The 23,779-nt window shown below is 38.3% G+C and overlaps 1 protein-coding gene across 7 annotated transcripts in view; it reads left to right on the top strand.

Annotated features, from left to right (window-relative positions):
* LOC115211628 (fas-binding factor 1 homolog) overlaps nucleotides 1-23,779 on the top strand; it is a 38,021-nt gene that overhangs the window by 9,784 nt on the left and 4,458 nt on the right. For 5 of the 7 annotated variants that reach the window (XM_036502913.1, XM_036502914.1, XM_029780253.2 and 2 more), the window contains exons 7-17: nucleotides 757-963; nucleotides 3,487-3,699; nucleotides 4,574-4,676; nucleotides 5,743-6,337; nucleotides 9,823-10,092; nucleotides 10,997-11,097; nucleotides 11,558-11,872; nucleotides 12,713-13,094; nucleotides 16,894-17,037; nucleotides 18,102-18,320; nucleotides 20,179-20,589. In XM_036502913.1, the coding sequence (XP_036358806.1) occupies nucleotides 757-963; nucleotides 3,487-3,699; nucleotides 4,574-4,676; nucleotides 5,743-6,337; nucleotides 9,823-10,092; nucleotides 10,997-11,097; nucleotides 11,558-11,872; nucleotides 12,713-13,094; nucleotides 16,894-17,037; nucleotides 18,102-18,320; nucleotides 20,179-20,589 (2,960 nt within the window). The remainder of the gene's footprint in view (nucleotides 1-756; nucleotides 964-3,486; nucleotides 3,700-4,573; nucleotides 4,677-5,742; nucleotides 6,338-9,822; nucleotides 10,093-10,996; nucleotides 11,098-11,557; nucleotides 11,873-12,712; nucleotides 13,095-16,893; nucleotides 17,038-18,101; nucleotides 18,321-20,178; nucleotides 20,590-23,779) is intronic. The other 2 variants (XM_036502916.1, XM_036502915.1) reach the window with 2 other exon arrangements.

Below are 23,779 nucleotides of genomic sequence, written 5' to 3'. Positions count from 1 at the left end.
TTCATGTTGGGAACATATCATTGTCAGATGGGGCCAAATCAGGAAAATGGGGATGGTGATCTTCAACAAAGCATGAGTTGACCCACATTGCAGTACTAACCCCACGTCTGGGACAGTGTTATTGCTATACATACAACCACTATATATATACATACATACATACATACATACATACATACATACATACATACATACATACATACATGCATGCATACATACATACATACTACATACATACATACATACATACATCATACATACATACATACATACATACATACATACATACATACATACATACATACATACATACATGCATGCATGCATGCATGCATGCATGCATGCATGTCGGTACTGAAAAGTTTCTGGCTTTGGGTAAAAGAAAATATAGGAGGATCAGTTAATTATGATTTTATTCAACATATTCCCCTCTCAGACTCACATACTTATTGTAGTGGTCCTTCAGTTTTTCTAAGCTCTGTAAAAGAAGTTGGAAGGTTGAGCCTCCAACCAGACCGTTCACAATACCCTTAAAACCAGGAACTTTTCAGCATCTCCTCATAATTTGTGTGTATATGTAGATATATATATATATATTTATGTGTGTGTACACATGTTATCTTTTGTTGTTGAACATTTTGAAACCTTGGTTTGAAATTATCCCTTGATCAGTTTGTTGCATTTGTTTTTGGTTTACTTCAAGAATGGCTTCACTGAATGACAAATTAACAAACCTGATTGATCAATTATTTCCAGTTAACGACGACATAGACTTGACTGGGTTGTTATCTGATGATGACAGCCTTCTTCAATCTATGGACAAGAAAGAGATTACTACTAAATTAGCCTCAGATACAACAACAAAACCCGGTTCTACAGATGTACCTCCACCTCCAACAAAGACAACTACACTTAACCCATCTCCAAATACTCCCAGTATATCGAAAGTGAAAGAAACTAAAGGTAAAGTAAATATATTTTAAGTCTCTAACAATCTAAGGGGAAAATGATGGAGTTTTCTCTATTGTCTTTCATGTTTGTGTTCAGGCGCTTGCATGTGTGAGTTTGAATATCTGCATTTATGTGCATATTTCTTTTTTCATCTTTTTGAGCAGAAAAGGCAGTGCTCATGCATGACACTTTATATATATATATACACAAAGGGCTTCCATCTACCAAATCTACTCACAAGGCTTTGGTCAGCCCTAGGCTATAGTAGAAGACACTCACCCATTGTGCCAAATAGTGGAACTGAACCAGAAACTATGTGGGAAGAAAACTTCTTAACCACACAGACGCGCCTGTTGGGACAGAGGTTTCTATGTCCAGGATACCCTTCCTGGGGGCAGCCCACACCTGTTTCCATGCGAGGTAATGATCTCGCTATTTTATTATAACAGCTAGTAGAACCCTAAGCAAGAAATATAAACTGCATTGTGGTCAGGAAATAGCAGGGGAACTGGGGGTGTGGGAGTTTTAGTGAAGGAAGAAATCTGTGAGAAGATGGTGGAGGTAAGGAGAAAGAGTGACAGAGTGACAACAGTAGCATTAGCATTTCAGGAAGAAGTGGTAAGGGTGATTTGTGGGTATGGTCCACAGAAAATGGAAGAGGGATCATTGAGAAAGAGCAGTTCTTTGATGAAATGGCGAATGAGTGGGACTTATAAAAGGTAGATGAATTGGTTTGGGGTATGGGTGATTTTAATGGACATGTTGGGAAATGGATCCAGGGCTTTGAGAGTGTGCATGGGGAAAATGGAATTGGGGAGAGAAATATGGAAGGAAGGATCCTGTTGGAGTTTTGTGATGAGAAAGAGTTGTGTGTGGCAAATACATGGTTTAGGAAAACAGAAAAGGAAGGTGACTTTCAGCACAGTAGGGGATGAGATAGAGATTGATTTTGTGTCGGTTGGCAAACAAAAAAGAAAATATCTGAGAGATATGAAGGCAATACCAAGGGAGTTGGAGCACAGGTTGGTGGTTGCTGACTTGAATAAAAGGAAAGTTAAAAAACGTGTGAGAAAGGGAATGGTTGAGAGGGGAAAGGTGTGGAAACTGAAGGAAGAAGAAACAAGAGCACGGTTTGAGGAGAGAGTTGGGGAGTTGGTAAGCATTGATGCACCGGCTTTGTGGAAGTCTTTTAAAGAAGGGGTACTAAAGGTATGTGATGAAATGTGTGGAAGGACGAAGGGTAGGAGAGATCAAAGAAATATGTGGTGGTGGAATGAGGAGGTGAGGGATGCGATAGCGAGGAAAAAGGAGGCACACAAAGCTTTATGTAATTATAGGACTGAGAAAATCATGCAAAGAGGGTGGTTGTGAGATCTATGAGGAAGGAGGCTTAGGAGAGGTTGTGCAGGCTTAATGAGAACCCAGATAGGGTGTTTAGGTTTATTAAATCAATGAAAAATGATGGAAGGATGTTGAGGGAGGAATATGTGTGAGGGGGAATGATGGAAGGTTGAATTTTAGTGAGAAGGACAGGGGAAGAGTTTGGAAGGAGCATATGTAGGGATTTATGAATGAGGAGTATGAATGGGATCAGAGGATGGAAGTTACTGTGGTAAAGGGTGCCAGTGGAGAGGGTTAGTCAGGAAGAAGTAGTGGAGGCAATGAAGAAAATGAAAACAGGATAGGCAGCTGGTCCATCAGAAGTAAGTGTGGAAATGATAACTGCAAGTGGAGAGATAGGGATTGTTGTGATGATGGAGTTCTGACAGGGCATGCTTAATGGAAGAGAAATGCCAGATGATTGGGCACTAAGTGTGGTGATACCGATCTTCAAGAGGAAGGGGGATGTGATGAGTTGTGGGGCATATAGAGGAGTGAAGTTATTGGAGCATGCAATGAAGATAGTGGAAAGGGTGTTGGAGAAGAGAATTCAGAAAGGGGTGGATGTGGATGAGATGCAATTTCGTTTTATGCCAGGCAGGGGGACAATAGATGAGGGGGTAAAGACAAGAGTGACAATTGGATCAGAGCAGTCGGAGGAGTTTGCGGTGAAGGTTGGTGTGCATCCGGGATCTGTGTTGTCACCATTATTGTGTGCAATAGTGGTTGATGTGGTGACGGAGAGTGCAAGAGAGGTACTATTAATGGAGATACTATATGCAGATGACTTTGTTCTGATGAGTGACTTTAGTTTTGTACTTTTGGCTTAAATATTTAGAAATATACTTAAGTAGATTACATCTGATGTACTGAAATTTTAACTGTCTTTGTGTACCATAGTACAGTAGAATCCACAACTTCTCAAACAATCTCTGAAAATTAATAAATTTGACAACTGATCCAGTTGGATCAACAGTATTAACAACAAAAGCTGGAGCTCAGCCCCTAAAATCGAGGGAATACACTACAAGGGTTACTAATTTTCGAGTGTATTTTATACCAACAAGTATTTGGTTAGTATTCAACTAATTCAGTTCATGCAACAATAATTGAAATATCCAGTAAACATTTTTTTGTTTTTTCAAACTTTTCTAGGACCTGCTACCAAAAAGGCTGTGACATTTAACAATGAAGATGATATATTTGATGAGCTTGGTCTAAATGACAGTCCACAAGAAAATACTCAATCTTCAAAATCTAATCTTGATTATCTTTTTGGAAGATCTTCCCCAACTGAAACTTTTGGCGGTTCTAACGACAAAAAATCCCTGGTTGATGATCTTTTGAAGGGTAAACATATTACTAATTGTAAGTTTGTGTATAATTAATTATCTTTTATTCTGCTAGCTTGAACAACAGTAATCAATGCTTTATTATCAGTTAATTGCTATTGATTAGATTTCTTATCAACCTTACTGATAAGAGGATAGTGAGATAGGGGTGGGGTATTGTTGTTGTTCAAATTCATTAGAATGTTGATCAAAATACTTTGCAGTATTTGTTTCACCTCCTTACATCTTGGTGAAAGCACATAGCCCAGTGGTTAGGGTGTTGCATTCAGGATTGCAAACAAGATCATGGTTTTGATTCCTGGACTGGGTGGTGTGTTATGTACTAGTGTAAAACACTTTGTTTCCAGTCCACTCAACTGTAAATGAATAACCCTGTGACAGACTGGTGTCCTGTTCAGGGGAATACAGTGATCTAAGTCACTTATACACAATGGAAACGACTGCTAGTTTTGCTGCCTTAACAATATTAAAATAATAATAATATTAATTACAGAGATGTACTTGCATAGCAAGTGACCTGATCTGAGATCGTGTGCTGGAATGAAAACAATTGCAGTGTGGAAGGTGTTTATAAGCCATTTAAGAAAAACACAAAATCCGTTAGGTTCACTTCAACATTTAAATTTAATTTGTCAAAATATTACCATCGCTTTGAGATCACGACCTGTTCACTGAGAAAATTCCATGCTGCATCACAGAATTTTCTCAATGAACAGGTTGTGGTCTCAAAGCGACGAAAATATTTTGACAAATTAAATGTTGAAGTGAATCTAACAGATTTTGTGTTTTTCTTAAACGGCTTATAAACAACTTCCAACACTGCAATAATATTAATGTTTTCTCATTATGGCTGGCCTATTATATTAATGTTCTCTCATTATTACTGCCAGCATCAGAGCAGGGAAAGAACAAGGAAGAAGACTCCGTTTTTGGCTCATATGTACCTTCTGTCGCTGCATCATCATCCTCATTATCAACTACAAGGAGCGGAAGGTGAGCCACATTGATTGCTCTGCTCTCTCTCTCTCCCTCTCTCTCTGTCTCTCTCTCTCTCTCATGACACAACTTTCATCATTATCATTACCACCATTGTCATTGTTATCAATAACAGCAACATCACTTGAGCCCATGATGTAGCCTCTACATCTTAAATTAACCAAACTAGAAATAGCAGCCACATTGATCCAAACAATACTATCTTAAAAAATGAAACAAAAAGTCACACTGGATTATGTAGTACTTGTCATCATCATTATTACTACTTTCGTTATCACTTTCATCTTATCATCATCACCTTTATAAAACATCTTGCACTACAAGCCTTGCAGTTGTGCAATGAAATGATAGTATCTTTGTAGATGAAGTCCAAAGGACCTTTCAGAGCCATTTCTTATCTCTGATTCTATGGTAATTCACAGATGAAACATAAATCTTCCCATAGACAAAACACCTATTCATTGCAGTTATTTTCCTTCAAATTCCCATTTTGGCATAGGTAGGATGGTTTAACAAGACTCAATGGATTGGAGGTCCACATCTTGCTCAAATGTTTTTTTTTTTTGCATGGTTTCTAAGGCTGGATCCCCTTCCTAACACCAACTATTTTACAGAATGTATCAGGTACATATTTTTTTCTTGATACCAACACTATAGAGGTCACCTTGCCATCAGTAAGCCTAAAGAGCCTTCTCAGGCTCTTTATTGTCACAGCTTGAATTGATTACCAATCACTTTTCGTACAGAGTGCTTTATGTAGCACCAGTACTATTGAAAGCCATCTTTGTTGTTAAGATGGTGGGCCAGCAGAATCATTAGAGTACAAGAAAAAATATCTTGCAGCATTTGTACCAGTACTTTAGGTTTTGAATTCAAATTCAGCTGGGATCAACTTTGCCTTTCATCCCTCCAGGGTAAGTACTAGTTAGTTACTGGGATCAATGTAATCAGCTATATACCCCACACTCCAACAGGATCCACATTTTAGGCCTTGTACCTATGTTAGAAGCAATTATTGTTTATGTTGTTGTTATATTTCCAATTTTCTTTGTCTCATTGATAGAGTGCTTGATAAAAGTGAAAGTAAATCTTCCCTGTTGTCAGATAATTCATCCAAACGAAGAGGGTCCTTTCTAAAGACATCTCTGGATGATATTAACGATGATGATGATGATACCTTTGATTGGTTAATGGGAATAAGTAAAGAAAAGAGCTCAGTAAAATCTTCCACATCTCACGAAACAAAGAAGACAACGAAACCAACAGTAGAAGAAAAGAAGAGTAAAGAAATTGTTTTAGATGATGATGATGATGATGATGACTGGTTAGGAATTAAGAAGTCCACAACTGATACTGAATTAAATGAATCGCTCAAAACCGAGATCTCTCACCCAGCTAAACCAAGTTTGACTCTTAAAGATGTTCTTCCACTTAAGACAGAAACCCCTGGGAAAGTTGAAAAATCGAAGTCTGATGAAAGTTTTGAATTTAACATCACCCCAAAAGCAAGTGCCGTCCAAGGAAAATCGAGTGTTTTAACTAAATCAGAACCAACCATTCAACCAAGTGGGGGCCTGGAGAAATCAAGTGCCTTATCAAAATCTGAACCCTTTTTTTTTCAACATAATACAGTCCAAGAAAAACCTGAGGAAATAACGGTAAATGCTTGGTTATTTTATAAATATAGGCGTGGGTTATGACTGTGTAGTTGAGAAGCTTGCTTCCCAACTGTGTGATTTTGTGTTCAGTCCTACTGTATGGCACTTTGAACAAATGTCTTCTATTATATCCACCCCCCCCCAGGCCAACCAATGCCTTGTGAGTGAGTAGATTTGGTAGAAGGAAACTAAAAGAAGCTCATTGTATATGTGTGTGTGTCAGAGTTAATGTGTCCTTCTCTTAACATCACATGTTAATTGTAAGTGAGCATCACCACCACACAAGTGGTGTTATTTGCATCCAACCTTATGTGGAAACGTGTCTGGTAATGGTGAAATATTATCTTGCTTGCAAACTGGTTTAGTTAGCAACAGGAACAGCACCAGACAATAGAAAATTAGCTTCAATGAATTCCTTCTGACCCATGCTATCATGGGAAAGTGGATGTTAAACTGAGGCTGAACAAAGCTTTTATTATTGCACTGAGTTTAGATGGTTGAGTTGATGGCATACTGGGACAAATGATAAACTGTATTGGTAACTGAATACAAACACAATAATGATATCTTGTTGCCATCAGCTTGTGTCTGTTGCCAAGGCATTAAGCTCTGAAAAGTTCACTTGACCTAGCTCTAAGTATCTCCTACAGGGTTGTCATAGTCATAAATATATACTGTTGGCTAGTATAAACCATTCCTGTAGGAAACAGCAGCAGATACAAGTGATTTGTAAGCTTGTAATATGGGATTCAGTTTCTCCTAGTAACCTGTCCAGAGCAAGATCTATCTCTTGTATATTTAATGATTTTATGGTACAAACTGTTAACCCCTAATTTTTTTTTCTTTTTGACTTCCTAAAAAAGTCTTTTTAATATTTGATAAGATAAGCACATCGAAACCAGTTATATTTTAAATCACTTGCTGTAACAAAAATATTAAACAGTCTCTAAAATATACTTTTGTGCTTTTTCCAAATTTATTTACATTTTTAACCATATTTTTTGATTTGTATGGACTCCTTCAACTATATCATCATCATGATCATCATTGTCATTTAACATTCGCTTTCCATGCTGGTATGAGTTGGATGGTTTGACTGAGGTCTGGCAAGCCAGAAGGCTGAACCAGGCTTCGTGTGTGTGAGTGTATGTGTTTATGTGTGTGTATGTATGTGTGCATGTACATGTGTATGTGTGTATGTATATGTGTGTATATGTCTGTACATATATATATATATATATATATATTGTGTGTGTATATATATATATATGTGTGTGTATATATATATATATGTGTGTGTATATATATATATATATGTGTGTGTATATATATATATATATGTGTGTGTATATATATATATATGTGTGTGTATATATATATATATATGTGTGTGTATATATATATATATATGTGTGTGTATATATATATATATATGTGTGTATATATATATATATATATATATATATTATATATATATATATATGTATGTTTATATGTATGTATGTATATATATGTGTGTGTGTATATATGTGTGAGTATGTATGCATGTATAAAGACTGTGAAGGAAAACCTGAAGAAACTAGATATGAACAAAAGTGATTGGGAAAATGATGTTCTAGATCGGAACAAATGGAGAGGTGCTGTTAGGACTGGTTGCAATGCCTTGGAGGAAAAGAGGATTCAGCACTCTGAGCTTAATAGGGCTATTATATATGATCATGTTCTGTTATCAAAAGCAGGATATGTGTATCATATGAAGTCACATGAAAATCGAAATGCCCGGGTAGGTAATGATCTTGGACACCAACTGACTCTTAGGACTTGTGTTATATGTCACAAAACTTGTAAGACAGTATCTGGACTTAAAAGACATGCTAGTTCACAAAAACATTCCTTCAGAATCAGATTCCAAAGGGCAAAGATATAGAAGAAACTTGATTAATATCTGTCAATATATCTGTCTGCAGTATAGTAGGGTCAGTTGGGCACCGTTTGTGAGAAAAACAGCACCATGACATAATTCACTCTGCCAGAAATTTGGAAATAACATGCTGTACTGCTTGACATTCACGCTGGAAGCTCCAATACAAACAGATGGTGAACACACAGAACAACCATTGGCTTGCCATGTCCCCAAAACATGTACCAAGAGTGATGAAAATCAAACATCCAGTCAGCATCATGGTGTTTAGAGTGATCACTAGTGATGATGTTATGCCTCCATTCATCTTCCCACATAGCCTCAGATTTAACACAGAGGCTTACATCAAGTGACAACAGGACTCTGCACTATGCTACACAAGCAGGAGAACCTAGTCATGGCTCTCAGACAATTTCTGCAACCACATCACCCCTAACATCTGGCCACCTAACTCCCCAGACTGCAACCCTCTTGATTATTATGTGTTGGGGTGCAGTTGAACAAGAGACCAACAAAACTCCTTGTAACACTAAAGATGAACTGAAGGCATGGATTATGGCAACATTCACCAACAAGGAGACCGTCCAGAAGAGTTGCAGGAGATTCTAAAGTCATATGGAGGCCGTGGTTGAAGCCAATGTTGATTTTATTGAATAAATTTAATCTTTAGTATTTCAAGAAATTTTAATGTAATTTTGGTAAATATATCTGTTAAAATGAGATGTCAGTGTTATTTTCATTTTTGTGTAATTTAGAACACATTTTCACTGCACCCTGTATGTATGTATGTACATACATACGTATGTGTGTATGGTATGTATGTGTGTGTATGTATGTATATATACATGTGTGTGTATATGTATCATCATCATCATCGTTTAATGTCTGCTTTCCACGCTAGCATGGGTTGGATGATTTTGACTGAGGGCTGGCGAACCAGATGGTTGCACCAGTCTCCAATCTTGATTTGGCAGAGTTTCTACAGATAAATCAAGATTGGAGACTGGTGATGTATATACATATGTGTGTGTATATATGTGTACATAGATGTGTGTGTGTACGTATATATATGTATATGCAGTCTTAAAAGTTATTGTATTACACTGCTAACACAAAAGTAGGACACATTATTGACTTATAAACCTTTAATATCCTTGTTTGTATATTATGGTTGCCTAACAAAATACAGTGTCTCTTCCTTCAATTAATATATATGTACCATTTGTCAGGAATGTATTTAATATGTAAATTAGTTTATCCAGTAGTTTTACACTGCTAAGTTTAGTGGGTATTTAAGCAATGGATGTGGTGCTGATAAAAAGGCAATAATTCCTGAAATGTGCATATACACCCATTACCTCTTTTTCTATCTCCAATTACATTGTTTACATAGATGTATTCGTATATAAAATGTCATAACTTTCAGTCTATAGAAAATTTGTGAAGAGATAAACTTAAAAGTGATATATATATGTATATCTCATCATCGTCATCATTGCTTAACATCAACTTCCATGCTGGCATGGGTAGGACTATATGTATATAATTGATTTTCTTTTAACAGGTGAAATCTCCAAAGTTAGCAGCATCCGCATCAGCTGAGCCAGCAGTGAAACCCCCACATGTCACTAAAGAGGACCGACCTAAGCGCAGGGACAGCTACAGTACTTATCAAACTGCTGATAACCAAAATACCTCACAAGATTTCAAGCAACAAAGTATGCAGGTTCTTACAGAACTAAATGCTCCAAAACCTAGTTTTCACATTGTGCCAAACATTACTAAGGGACCCTTAGATGGTTCCTTAGCCACACTAGCCGAAGCTGAGATTAAGGTAATGCATGTGTGTGGGATGTGTTTACTTTTATACTTGCACACATATTACATGGTTGATTATACATTATACATGCAATCAATTATACATGCAGTACATATTTGCGTTTACATATACAACTCCTACATGCAGATGCACTTGTTTATGCATGGAAAAACAGGCACATAACTCTTATGACACCAACCCACTGATCATTACTTGTTCTATGATTCAAAATTCCTGTTTTAAAATGATCTACATTAAAATCTTTCTTCAAAATTTCATGTTCATTTATTCCAAGCACCAGCTTAATAATCCTTTTTACTATAGGCACAAAGCCTGAAATTTGGGGAGGAGGAGACTATTCGACTACATTGACCCCAGTCTGTAACTGGTACTTATTTAATCAATTCCGCAAGGATGAAAGGCAAAGTTGACCTCGGTGGAATTTGAACTCAGAACGTAGTGATGGGCGAAATACCACTAAGCATTTCATCCAGCATGCCAACAATTTTGCCAGCTTGCTGCCTATTTTACTAAATTCTTCGTTATTTTGAAAACTGAAACAAAGGTATTTTATTTCAGCATAAATATGGTAACGAAAGGCAATCTGGTGTTCTTGTTGTACCCTGTAATAGACAGGTCTTAAAAAGTGGGTGCATCAGGGTTCTTATAATATATAATTATATTCAGAGACGAGATGATTATTTATTTGTACAAATTCTTTTATTTAGTATTAGTCATGTTGTTAGAGATATATTCCATATTTCAACAGAAAAATGATGATAAAGGGTTAAATACTGTTTCCCAATATCACCTCTATTCACTGTACCATATTTCTGCACCCCTGTGTAACCTCCTATATATATTCTGTGTACCCCCAGTGTGGTCTGCTTCTATCTTCTGTGTTTATGTATCTCAATAGATACACCGTCTTCAAATAGAGAAGGAACATTTGACTATGTTAAATGAAACTATCCAGAAACGATGCAATGAAGAGATAAAAGCTGTTGAACAATCATATAAGTGAGTTACACACACTGACCTCTCTCTCTCTCTCTCTCTTTCTCTCTCTCTCTCTCTCTCTCTCTCTCCTTTCCATTCTTGTTAGATGTTCTGTCTCTTTTTCTTTTTCATTTTCATTCTTTCTCCCCGTTTTCATGTGCTTATCTTTCTCAGTTTCTCTCACCTCTCTTTTCTCTTTCAACCCTCTCCTCTCTTTCCCATCTTCCTCTCCTCTCTTTCTCCTCTTCTCTCCTCTCCCCCCTCCTCTTCTCTCCTCTCTTTCTCTGATGGTTGCCTGTGTGTATATGTATGTCTCCCCGTCTCTCTTAGTTTTTCTGTCTTTCTTGTTCTCCCTCTGATTATTATCTGCCTGTCTCCACCTTCCATCTTTGTCTCTTTGCTCTTAAAATGTTAAAGAAATGTAACATACTCAACCAAAGGACAACTGGAGATATTTAGAAGCATTTTTATTCCTTTCCAGATCCAGATTTCAGTTGATGGAGGATACCCAGCAGGAAAGAGAGGTTAGATTGAGGAAAGAAAATGAAGAACTCCTCAAACAAAATCTTGAAAAAATCTGTCGCCTTGAAGATGAGAAATCTGCTTTGATACAACGTCATTATGCAGCACTGGCAGTATTTGAAGAAGGGAAAGCTGCCGAGATGCAGCAACTACGTGAAGCCCATCGTCTAACTTTGCAGCAGGAAAGGCAAGATTTTACTGAGACAATCAACAGAGTGAAGGAAGCAAAGCTTCAAGAATTGGAAGCAATTAACAATTTCCAGTCAACAAACAGGTAAGATGGCCCATGAAAATCTCTTATATTTCTTTAACATCATTGCCTTTGTCACATAATAGACACCCAGTACACTATGTAAAGTGGTTGGCATTAGGAAAGGCATCCAGCTGTAGAAACCAAGCCAAAACAGATGACTGAAGCCTGGTGCAGCTCTCTGGCTGACCATCTCTGGTAAAACTGTCCAATTCATGCCAACATAGAAAACAAACAGTGTTGATGATAATGATGATGATGATGAATCCTGTCAGAATTCCTCTGTCTCTGTCTCTCTCAAAAATTTGGACTCTTATTCAACTATTATATAACTATACTTCATCACATAACCTCAACATAACTTCTACATCTACTACCATCACACAACCATGCTACGATCAATTTCCTCTGCTGTAGGTACCATTCACTAATATCATGTGGCCATAACGCCATAACCAACTTCTACTTTACTTATCATGCTCTACCATCTTTTGCCTACACCTGCCTATACTCTTACAATCATTACAGGCCATACCACTATCACCTCTACTGTAGATATCATCACATGTTTGCACCTTTCTCTATTATATTATATTCTACTACCATACGACCATATTACTTTTATCTTTCTTTACTCTTACTACCATCACATGTCTGAAACACCTTCACCAACTTTTACTCTTATTACTGTCCATTTCTGTTATAAGTCTATAACACCATCATCTACTTCTATTGTAGCTACCAGCCTCTACTATTACATATCTTTGTCTCTTACTTCTACCTTAGCTACCATCATAGGGCCAGGCCTAATTACCATCAACTGGCATCACGTGTGCTTCAGATTATCCACTATTATCTTTATAGATCTCTAAATATTGTGATGGAGAAAATGAATACAAATGCTGAAGAACTTGGTCAGTTTCAACAGAAGTTAGACAGATGGCAGAGTCAAGGGCTGGATGAGAGAGAAGTGTCAATGCGCAACCGTGATGAACAGCTGAAGATGTTGCAAGTAAGGTTGAACAGGCAGCAGGAAGAAAATGGACGTGAGAGACTACGACTGGAGGGCCTGATTGAAAGACTGGAGTGTCAACTTCACAGTCAGACCCAGCTGTTGGAGGACGAGAAATGGAAAGTGAAGCAAGAGGTGAACAAGTACCAGGCATTGCAGGTGTCTGTTGAGGCTGAGAAACGGTTGTGGGAAGAAGAGCAGGCCAGAGAGAAGGCTGGTCTTGATAAATGCAGGGTAAGTACACGTTTTTAATTAGTTGTATGTCAATCAACAGACACATATATTGTAGTGAAATGTGGTGAAAATATTGGTTCTTAACATAGACACAAGGCCACAAAATTTGGGATAAAGTGTATACAGTTAGTTAAATTAAACCCAGGATTTGACTGGAACTTGTTCTATTGACCCCAGAAGAATAAGAAACAAAATTAACTTTGACAGGATTTGAATTCTTTAATGTAACTAAATACTAAAAGATATTTTGTCTAATAGTTCATCACCTTTTATGATGATGATAATAATAATAATAATTTTTTTCTATCATAGACACAAGGTCTGAAATTTTGGGGAAGGAGCTAGTCGATTACATCAACTCCATTGCTTGACTGGTATTTATTTCATTGATCTCAAAAGTATCAAAGGCAAACTCAACCTTGAGAGAATTTGAACTCAGAACATAAAGACAGACAAAATGCCACTAACCATTTTGGTCAGAATGCAAATGCTTCTGCCAGCTCACCATGGTTTCAATTTTAGGCACAAGGTCAGCAATTTTAAAGGCAAATGGTAAGTCAATTACATTGACACCAGTGCTGAGCTTATTAGTCCTGAATGGATAAGGGTCAAAGTTAACCCCAGCAGAATATGAACTCAAAAAAGCCAAATAATGTTTGAAAGATGCTGCTTTGTTATATTTCAGATTTGTCAAATAGTTAATATATATGTACTTTAACTATTTGACAAATCTGAAATATAACAAAGCAGCATGTATATATGTACTTGTGTACATCATCATCATTTAACGTCCATTGTCCATGCTGGCATTGTGGATTGGATGGTTTGACCAGGGTTGGCTAGCTGGAAGGCTGCACCAGACTCCAGTCTGATTTGGCATGGCTTCTATGGTTGGATGCCCTTCCTAATGTCAACCACTCCGAGAGCATAATGAGTGCTTTTACATGCCACTGGCATGGATGCATGACACTAGTATCTGCCATGACTGCGGTTTTGCTCGGCTTGATGGGTCTTCTTCTCAAGCTTGACAATCCAAAGGTCTCGGTCATTGCCTCCGTGAGGCCAAACTCGAAAGAAGCTCAGCCACTTTGCCTTTGTGAGGCCCAACGCTCGAAAGGTACTTTTTACAGGTCTTCTTCTCAAGCATGACATAAGGTGCTCTTTATGGGTCTTCTTTTCAAGCATGACATAATGTCTTGGTTGTTGCCTCTGTGTGGCAAAACACTTGAAAGGAACTCGGCCACTCTGTGAAGCCCAGTGCTCAAAAGGTGTTTTTTACGTGCCACTGGCACAGTGCCAGTAACATGATACCAGCATCAGCCACGACTATGATTTCACTTGCCTTGACAGATCCTCTTAAGCACAGCACATCGCCAAAGGTCTTGGTTGCTAGTCATTGCCTCCATGAAGCCCAAACTTCAAAGATGATGCTTCACTACCTCGTTCCATATCTTCCTGAGTCTACCTCTACCACAGGTTCCCTCCACAGTTAGAGATTGGCACTTCTTTACACAGCTGTCCTCATCCATATGCATCACATGACTATACCAGTGCAGTCAACTCTCTTGCACACCACATCTGATGCCTCTTATTCCCAACTTTTTTTTCAAGATGCTTGCATTCTGACAGACATGCACATCCAGTGAAGCATACTGGCTTCATTTCTTTCAAGCCTGCGCATGTTCCCAGCTGTCACAGCCCATGTTTCACTGCCATCTGAGAGAGAGGCCCTTTGTTGCAAGCAGGGGTAGATGCTCTCTGAACTTTGCCCAGCCTAATCTTATTCTCACAGCTATGCTCTCAGAGCATCCACCTCTGCTACTAACTTGGTCACCTAGATAACAGAAGCTATCTGCTACCTCTAGCTTAATCCCCCTGGCAGTTGATGGAGTCTATTTTCTGTGCATATTCAGTGTTTATTGTACTTGTGCATCTTCTACATACAAAAGCTATTTTCCCCTTTAACCTTCCTCTGATATTGCTGCACCTTTTATGTGTCCAAAGCTTACATTGGGTGTATCTTATGGAGTTTCTACCTACGCCTTTTCCACAGATCAAGCAGGACCATCTACCTGAAGAGATTTGTAATTTTTCTGCCTTCTTACTTACTAAGACTTTGTTTTTTGCTAGGTTAACTCTAAGGCCCTTCAATTCTAGACCTTGCTTCCTTACCTAAAACTTCTCTAGTTGTGGTAGTGATTCAGCTATAAGGACAAGGTCTTCAGCATAGAGGAGCCCCCAGGGGCAGCCTATCTTAAATTCCTCTGTTATTGCCTGGAGGACAATGTTGAACAAGAGGGGGCTGAGGACCAATCCTTGGTGAACCCCTACTCGTACCCTGAATTCTTCACTACTCGTTGCCAACTCTCACCTTACTGATAGTGTCCCTGTACATGGTTTGTACAGCTCTCACCAACCACTTGTCTATCCCTGGTTTCTGTATTGACCACCAGATAAGGGATTGGAGGACCCTGCCAAAGGTTTTATCTTTGGCTATGTATTTCTCTTGCAGCTGCCTTACCAGAAATATAGCATCAGTTGTGCTTCTCCCTGGCACAAAACCAAACTGCATCTCATCTAGACTAACTCTCTCCCTAATTAGTCAGGCTATGACTCTGTAACTTTCATCACCTCATCCAACAATTTAATACCTCTATAATTATTTCTATCTAAGGCATCACCTTTACCTTTGTAGCAGTTGACTATGCTGCTATACCAGTCATTGGGTGTGACTCCTTCATGAACCACCTGATTTACAATGCGAGTGACTAGACCATAACCCACACCGTTAGATATTTTAAGCATCTCAGAAGTGATTTCTGATGGGCTGGGGGCTTTCCTTGTCTTCACATCCTTAATTGCTTTATCTACCAAGGTACTATCAATTCGGGTAGCTGGTTCCTCAATTGGGTCAACATTTGGCAGACTTTCCTCCTCTCATTTACTCTTTACATTCAGCAGTTTTTCATAATGGCATTTTCAAGCCTCTTTCTTTGCAAAATCATTAGATGCAAGTGCACCATCATCCATGTGGATACATTTCTCTCCCATGACATCACAATTTTCTCTCGCACATTGTCTTGCAATCCAAAACACTTCAGTTCTTTGGTGCTCATGTTTCTGAATACTGGAAAACTTATTTTTTGCTGGGCAAACTTTTTATTTTGGCTAGATATACCTGTCTCCTAGCTTCCCTTCTGGCTATCTGATACTGTTCTCTGTTACCCCTACTCTTTTAGGCCTGTTTCTTTGCTCTAATGGCTCTGTACAGCATCATTCCACCACATTTGGTCTGTGGCACTCAGCAAGCTGTCCCTCAAGAATTCCCTCTATGTCACAAGTCTGTAGCTCCTCCTCTCTCTCATCAAATTTCTCAACTAGGATGTCTCTAACTTGTGTACAGATGTATATGTATTTATGTATGATGTGGTGGATTGGAGGACAGATGAATGTCATAATGATGATGGTGGCAGTGATGGAAATGAAAAGATGATGTGATTTTGAAAAATGGTGATTGGGACGGTGGTTATTATCTAACCTCAGGCCAGTCCTGAACTAACAGATGTATGATCAAAGATGCTCCAAATATGACCATCTTTTACTCAGTCATAATATATATATATATATATATATAATTACATTATCTGATGTGTTTTCCATTTTTAAGACAACTGGGTGTGGCTTGTGAGACTTAATTGCTATTTCTGGCATACAAGCTTCCTCGTTGGTGATGGTTGGTTGCAGTTATGGGTGTTAAATATGGCTCTAATTCTGTGTATGTTTGTTCTATTGATGATAGAAAGATCTTTTGGAAGAACAGAAGAGACTAATGACACAATTAGTTGAGGAACGACGAGCTTTGGCTGAGGAGAAAATCCAAGCAGATGTGTCACAGAAATTGTGGAAAGAACGAGAACATCAAAATATTGTGAAGGCTGCCAAGGTAAAGTGGTAATCTTGACTGTCTACATTTCCTTGTTTTGTCTTAAAATTTTTCTTATATATCTACTTGTATATGGCTCTGTGGTTAAGAAGTCTGTTGCCCAACCTTGTGGGTTTGTATCCAGTTCTAGACGAAAACTCTCTATATATATATATCTCTTTTACTTGTTTCAGTCATTTGACTGCGGTCATGCTGGGGCACCACCTTTAGTCAAATAAAATCGACCCCAGGACTTATTCTTTGTAAGCCTAGTACTTATTCTATCGGTCTCTTTTTTTGCCGATCTGCTAAGTGACGGGGATGTAGACACACCAGCATCAGTTGTCAAGCATTGGTGGGGGGACAGACACAAACAACAAACACATACATACATATATATACATATAGATATATATACGACAAGCTTCTTTCAGTTTCTGTCTACTAAATCCACTCACAAAGCTTTGGTCAGCCCGATGCTATAGCAGAAGACACTTGCCCAAGGTGCCACGCAGTAGGACTGAACCGGGAACCATGTGGTTGGGAAGCAAGCTTCTTACCACACAGCCACTCCTGCACCTATAATACATACAGGCCACTCCTGCACCTATATATATATATATATATATATATTTTTATGTAAAAGACACCCATGCTGATGACATGTATGCCAGTGATACATAAAAGGCACTCATATTGGTGACACATTAAAGGTACCCAGTACACTGTCTAGAGTGGTTGGTGTTAGGAAGGGTGTCCAGCTGCAGAAACCATTCCAAAACAGACTGGTGCTGGTGCAACTCTCTGGCTTACCACCTCAAGTCAAACTGTTTAGCCCATGCCAGCATTGAAAATGGATATTAAATGATGATGATGATGATGATAAATATATATATATATGCACTTAGAGAGAGGGAGGGTTGCATAAAAATCCATGAGTCAAAAAAAAACAGGCACTCTCATTAATAGAGTGAACATATTTTTAACAAAATACAATATTATATTCTCATTATCAGCCTCTTGTGTTGTGTGTGTGCGTGTGTGTGCACACACACATAGTTGATTGTTTTTGCTGTTGCTTACAGATTGAAACTGAGTTTGATGTGACAATGAAGGCCCTTTCTGAAGAAAACGAAAAATGTGCCAAACAGAAAGAGATTTTAGAGACAGAACAGAGGATGTTGGAAAAAGAACAGAAAAAAATGAACAAAGAGAAGTCACTGTTTGAAGAAGAAAAGTCCCAAGTTTTCAAAATGGCAGCTGAGATCAGAGAACGGTCTTTACAAGTAGAGTCTTTATATACAGTAAGTTGATACAACATTTGTTATTTACCACAAAGGTCAGGGAAATGTTACAATGGTTACTACACTGCATAACTAATGCAGCTATTATTTCAGTGCTGTCATTTTAGGTGCAGGCGTGGTTGTGTGGTTAAGAAGCTTGCTTCCCAACCACATGGTTTCAGTTTCTGTCCCACTGCATGGCAGCTTGGGTGAATGTCTTTTACTGTATCCCTGGGTAAACCAAAACCTTGCAAGTGGATTTTGTAAACTGAAAGAAACCCATTGTATGCGTGTGTTTTGTATATATGTATATATTTTATATATATATATATATATATATATCTTTATATATATATATCATCATCATCGTACACATATACAGGTGAATATATATATATATATATACACACATGTGTATATGTGTGTGTGTATGCATGTGTCTATATATAAATATGTGTGTGTCTTATTGTGTCTTGTCATCATGTGGTATTTTTAAAATTAACATTCTCGCCATACAAGTATTGTTGTTTATTTGCAGTCTTCTGTGAAAGCATGTCTGACTGTGTGAAACATCTTGGTTGGAAACATTTGAAGGTTGGTGATGGGAAGATCATCTAACTGTAAAAAAATCTGCCTGAACAAATTTTGTCTGACCCAAGCAGCAGCAGATGATGATGATGGGTTTGGGGATTCATTTGTACCATGTCCATGGCAATATCTTCCATTGATTAACTGCAGTCTTTTTCTTTCTTTCAATTATCTTGATGACCTTGAAAGCTCTCTCAAAGTGATAATGTTAGTGTTGTCACTGTTCAGTCCATATTTCCATCACACTCTCTCTCTCTCTCTGCTTCATTTTCTCTTGCAGTCTTCCCACAGTTTCTCTGCTACCTCAACATTTTTTCATCTCTCCCTCATTCACCTACCTGCCATATCTCTCACCTCTCTTTCCTTCAATGGCTCTCTCTGAATCCTCACCACCCTAATCTATTTCTCTTCTTCATGTTTTCATGTTCCCTTGCACCTTTTGTTCATACTTGCCTTTATATGAGTATAGCTCTGGATCCCCTATACACAACTCACCTCAGTGCCCTTACCATTTCATACCTCTCTTTCTTCTGTTTTTTTCCTGCTGTCTTCTTCAAAAGTGTGGGGAGAGATTTGTGGCTGCTTCACATTTTACATAGGTTGATGGGAGCGGCAGGAGTGGTATCGAAAGAAGAGGTGTACATGGTGGTGATGAGGTGCCAGAGTGTACCCTCAGCATAATGTATCTAACAAGGTGACTAGAAAACAGCATGGAGACAGAAGAATCAAGGGTGGATAAGGTTGTAAGAGTGTGAGGGATGGATAGAAAATATGGGATTGAGGTAGTCAGATGTTTATAGGAGTAAACATAGTATATGGAAAACTGAGATGGGGGTGGTTGGTGGTAATAATGAGATGGGGATAAGAATGAGTGGAGTAGCTCAGAGGAGAGGGAGTGGTGACTGAGAGTAGAGGTGGCAGTACAAAAATGATGATATTATATTGTATACAGTAATAAGTTCTGCTTTCATTACTTATGACAGCAGAATAATACAGTTGATAAGAAAAGGGAATGAGTGTTTGGGAGATGAATGGTGGAATTAAAGAATGGTGAGAATTATAATACAGTCCTTGCCAAGACAAGAAGTCTTTTTACACTATGTCAACCTTTCCCAACAATATTTTATATCTTTCTTTGGTGCAGTACTCTTTCCCCTTACTTTGAAGAGGCTAAAGGTGTATAGATGTTTTTTTTTTAATTCAGTGTATTACTGGTATTTCATTAAAGCCAGTGGGATGATCTCTCTCTCACCAGCTGCTGACAGTGATTTTCTTGTCTTTCCCAATTTAGAATGCCAACAGAGTAAAAGACGAAGGTGAGTTAGCCCTCACCAAAAGCAGCAAACTTGATATGGAGCATAAACAACGATGGAAAGACTTGCTGAAGCAGATGGATTTATTGACTGAAAGGGAAAAAGAGCTGGCTGAACAACAGATCAAAATGCATCATGAGAGACAGGGTTTGGAAGAACTACGTAAGAGCCATCTTTGTTTCCGGTGCCGAGTGCCAATGACTGAAACCAAGTTGGCAACTCAAGGACTTTCCACTATGGCTGCAAGTTTAAAAACTTCAGAGAAACTTCCATCTATGTTTGTTCCTGTCCAAGTGAGCAACACACTGCAACAGACAAACTTCCAAGATACATTGGACAGTATGGTAACTGACAACTGGCTAACACAATGGAAGATACATTCTCTCAAGGTAAGACTAATATAATATAATATATATCCTCTTTTACTTGTTTCAGCCATTTGACTGTGGCCATGCTGGAGCACTGCCTTTAGTCGAGCAAATTGACCCTAGGACTTATTCTTTGTAAGCCTAGTACTTATTCTATCGGTCTCTTTTGCTGAACCAGGAAAGTTACGGGGACGTAAACACACCAGCATTGGTTGTCAAGTGATGTTGGGGGGGACAAACACAGACACACAAACATACACACATACATATATATATACATATATACAACGGGGGCTTCTTTCAGTTTCTGTCTACCAAATCCACTCACAAGGCTTTGGTCAGCCCAAGGCTATAGTAGAAGACACTTGCCTAAGATGCCACGCAATGGGACTGAACCCAGAACCATGTGGTTCGTAAGCAAGCTACTTACCACACAGCCACTCCTATGCCTATATATGTCACCATCATCATCATTTTAGATTTTGTTTTTCTGTTGACATGAGTAAGATTGGTCTCTCAGTATCTTATCACTTGACCCAGTCTTTTGTCATTTAGTACATGCCACAACAAAACTGCTATCATTGTTATGCATGTCATGTTTTATTGTTTGTTGATTATTTTTTACAGCTAACACTAACCTCTTTACAACATGGACTGGGTATATTTTAGCATGCTTCAAGTAGTATCTTGGTAGATTGTTTACAGATGGTCTAATAACTCCTATCTAATCTGTATCAGTGTTTACATTCAGAGTTAGTTCTACTAGACAAATTGCCCACACTGCAGCTTGAGGAATCTCTCCTCTATTGTCACTGTTGTGTTTGTTCCAAGTGCCTGACTTCCTTGAAAGATCACTTTCACTATGGCTGAAAAGTCATTTCTCTACATAATACATGAAGTGAACTTAGCTAATAAATTCCCATTGGCATTACACAGTTACTGGGAACAAAAGAAGTCTCTATATTATAGAGAGTAGAGAGGTGAGCTAAAAAAAAACAACTCACACAATTATCTTCATTTAACATCTGTTTGCCATGCTAGCATGGGTTTGTCAGTTTGATCAGAGCTGGTAAGCCAGAGAGCTGCTCCAGGCTCCAGTCATCTGTTTTGGCTTGGTTTCTGTGACTGGATACCCTTTTTAATGTTGACCACTCTACATAGTTACTGGATGCCTTTTACTTGTCACTAACACTAGTCACAACCATTATTTCTCTTAGCTTTTTATTATAGACACAAGACATGTTGTGGGGAAGGACTGGTCAATTCCATCAAGCCAGTGCTGAACTGGTATTTATTTTAGTGACCCAAAATTGATGAAAGGCCAAGTTAACCTCAATGACATTTGAACTCAGAGCATAAAGCCAAAAGAAACGCTGTCAAGTATTTTGTCTGGCACAGTAAACAATTCTGCCAGCTCACTGCCTTAAACATAATAAATTAGCACCTAAGATTTTAATATAAATTACATTAGTCATTATAATCACTCATTTAAAACACAAAAACATGCTCAATGATGAGTCTCGAACCACAAATCTATCATTTGCCAACAAATACATTGCTGTTTATACTACAGAGCTTTTGTCTCAATTTCTAAAAGAAAAGAACTATAAATATTTATTTGTTATTTAATCTTTTTGTCTGACTCATATTGTGTTTATATATTGTCTATCATTTATTGAAAAATCTTAACCATAGTAGCTGTAGGTATGACAGTGTGGTTAAGCTCTTTTTGCAACTACAAGGTTCAGTCCCACTGCACAGCACCTTGAGCAAGTTTCTTTACCATGGCTCCTGGCCACCCAGTGTCTTGTGAGTGAATCTGATAATCAGAAACTATGTGAAAGCCCATCATGTGTGTGTGTGTTTGTTTTTTCTCCACTGCTTGACAATCAATATTGGTTTATTTACATCCCCATAACTTAGCAGTTCAGTAAGTACTAAACTTTAAAAAATAAGTACTAGGATCGATTTGTTTGACTAACCCCTTCAAGGTGGTGCTCCAGCATGGCTGTAGTCCAGTGACTGAAACAAGTAAAAGATGAAAGATAAAATAAAAACCAGATTTATTTATGATTTGTTTTGGGAACTGATTTTCATTGCAGTCTTCTAAAATGTGGTTTTCTTGTTGTGTTAGTATTCTTATTTTTTTACTGCCCACAAGGGGCTACACACAAAGGGGACAAACAAACGGATTAAGTCAATTATATCGACTTCACTGCGTAACTGGTACTTATTTAATCGACCCTAAAAGGATGAAAGGCAAAGTCAGCCTCGGCGGAATGCTGCTAAGCATTTCACCCGGCGTGCTAATGTTTCTGCCAGCTCGCCGCCCTTTGTTGTGTTAATATTCTTTGCTAGTACTGAGTGTCTGTCCAATTATCTATGAACCAAATGAGATGTTAAACAGTATGATTAAAGAGCAGATAAACATTTATCATACTTAATTTTAGAATCAATAACAGGCATTCTACAGCATAACACAGTAAGCCTAGTACGCAATTTAATTTTTATGTCTATTTTTCCCATGCCAGCATGTGGTAGATGAATGTATTAAGTATTGTTCTACAGCCAAATGTCCTTCCTGTCACTAAGCAGCAGGTGATTTGTTAACAGGAGAAATCACAGCAATGTCACCACTTGTAGCTCACAATAATTGGAGAATATTTAAGACACATGCACATCATACATACATTACATATAAATATGTACAAACATATGACTGGCTTCTTTTAGTTTCTGTCCACCAAATCCATTGACTAGTTTTTCATCAGCCTAGAGTTACAGAGACACTCCTTAACCACAAAAGTAAGAACAATAGATATGTAGTTTGAGTCCTTTTCTTTTCCTATCTCAAATTGGTACTTATATCGTGTAGAGGCTCTCTTCTAGGTTCCTATATATCATCATCATCATCATCATCATCGTTTAACGTCCGTTCTCCATGCTAGCATGGGTTGGACAGTTCAACCGGGGATCTGGGAAGCCAGGAGGCTGCACCAGGCTCCGGTCTTATCTGGCAATGTTTCTACAGCTGGATGCCCTTCCTAACGCCAACCACTCCGTGAGTGTAGTGGGTGCTTTTTATGTGCCACCTGCACTGGAGCCAGGCGAGGCTGGCATCGGCCACGGTTGGGTTGGTGCATTTTACGTGCCACCTGCACGGAAGCCAGTCGAGGCGGCACTGGCTTCGGCCACGATTCGGATGGTGCTT

Source organism: Octopus sinensis, linkage group LG5, assembly GCF_006345805.1.
Source record: "Octopus sinensis linkage group LG5, ASM634580v1, whole genome shotgun sequence".
Classification (NCBI taxonomy): domain Eukaryota; kingdom Metazoa; phylum Mollusca; class Cephalopoda; order Octopoda; family Octopodidae; genus Octopus; species Octopus sinensis.
Note: the sequence above shows the minus strand (reverse complement) of the source record. Positions and strands in the feature narration are given on the sequence as shown.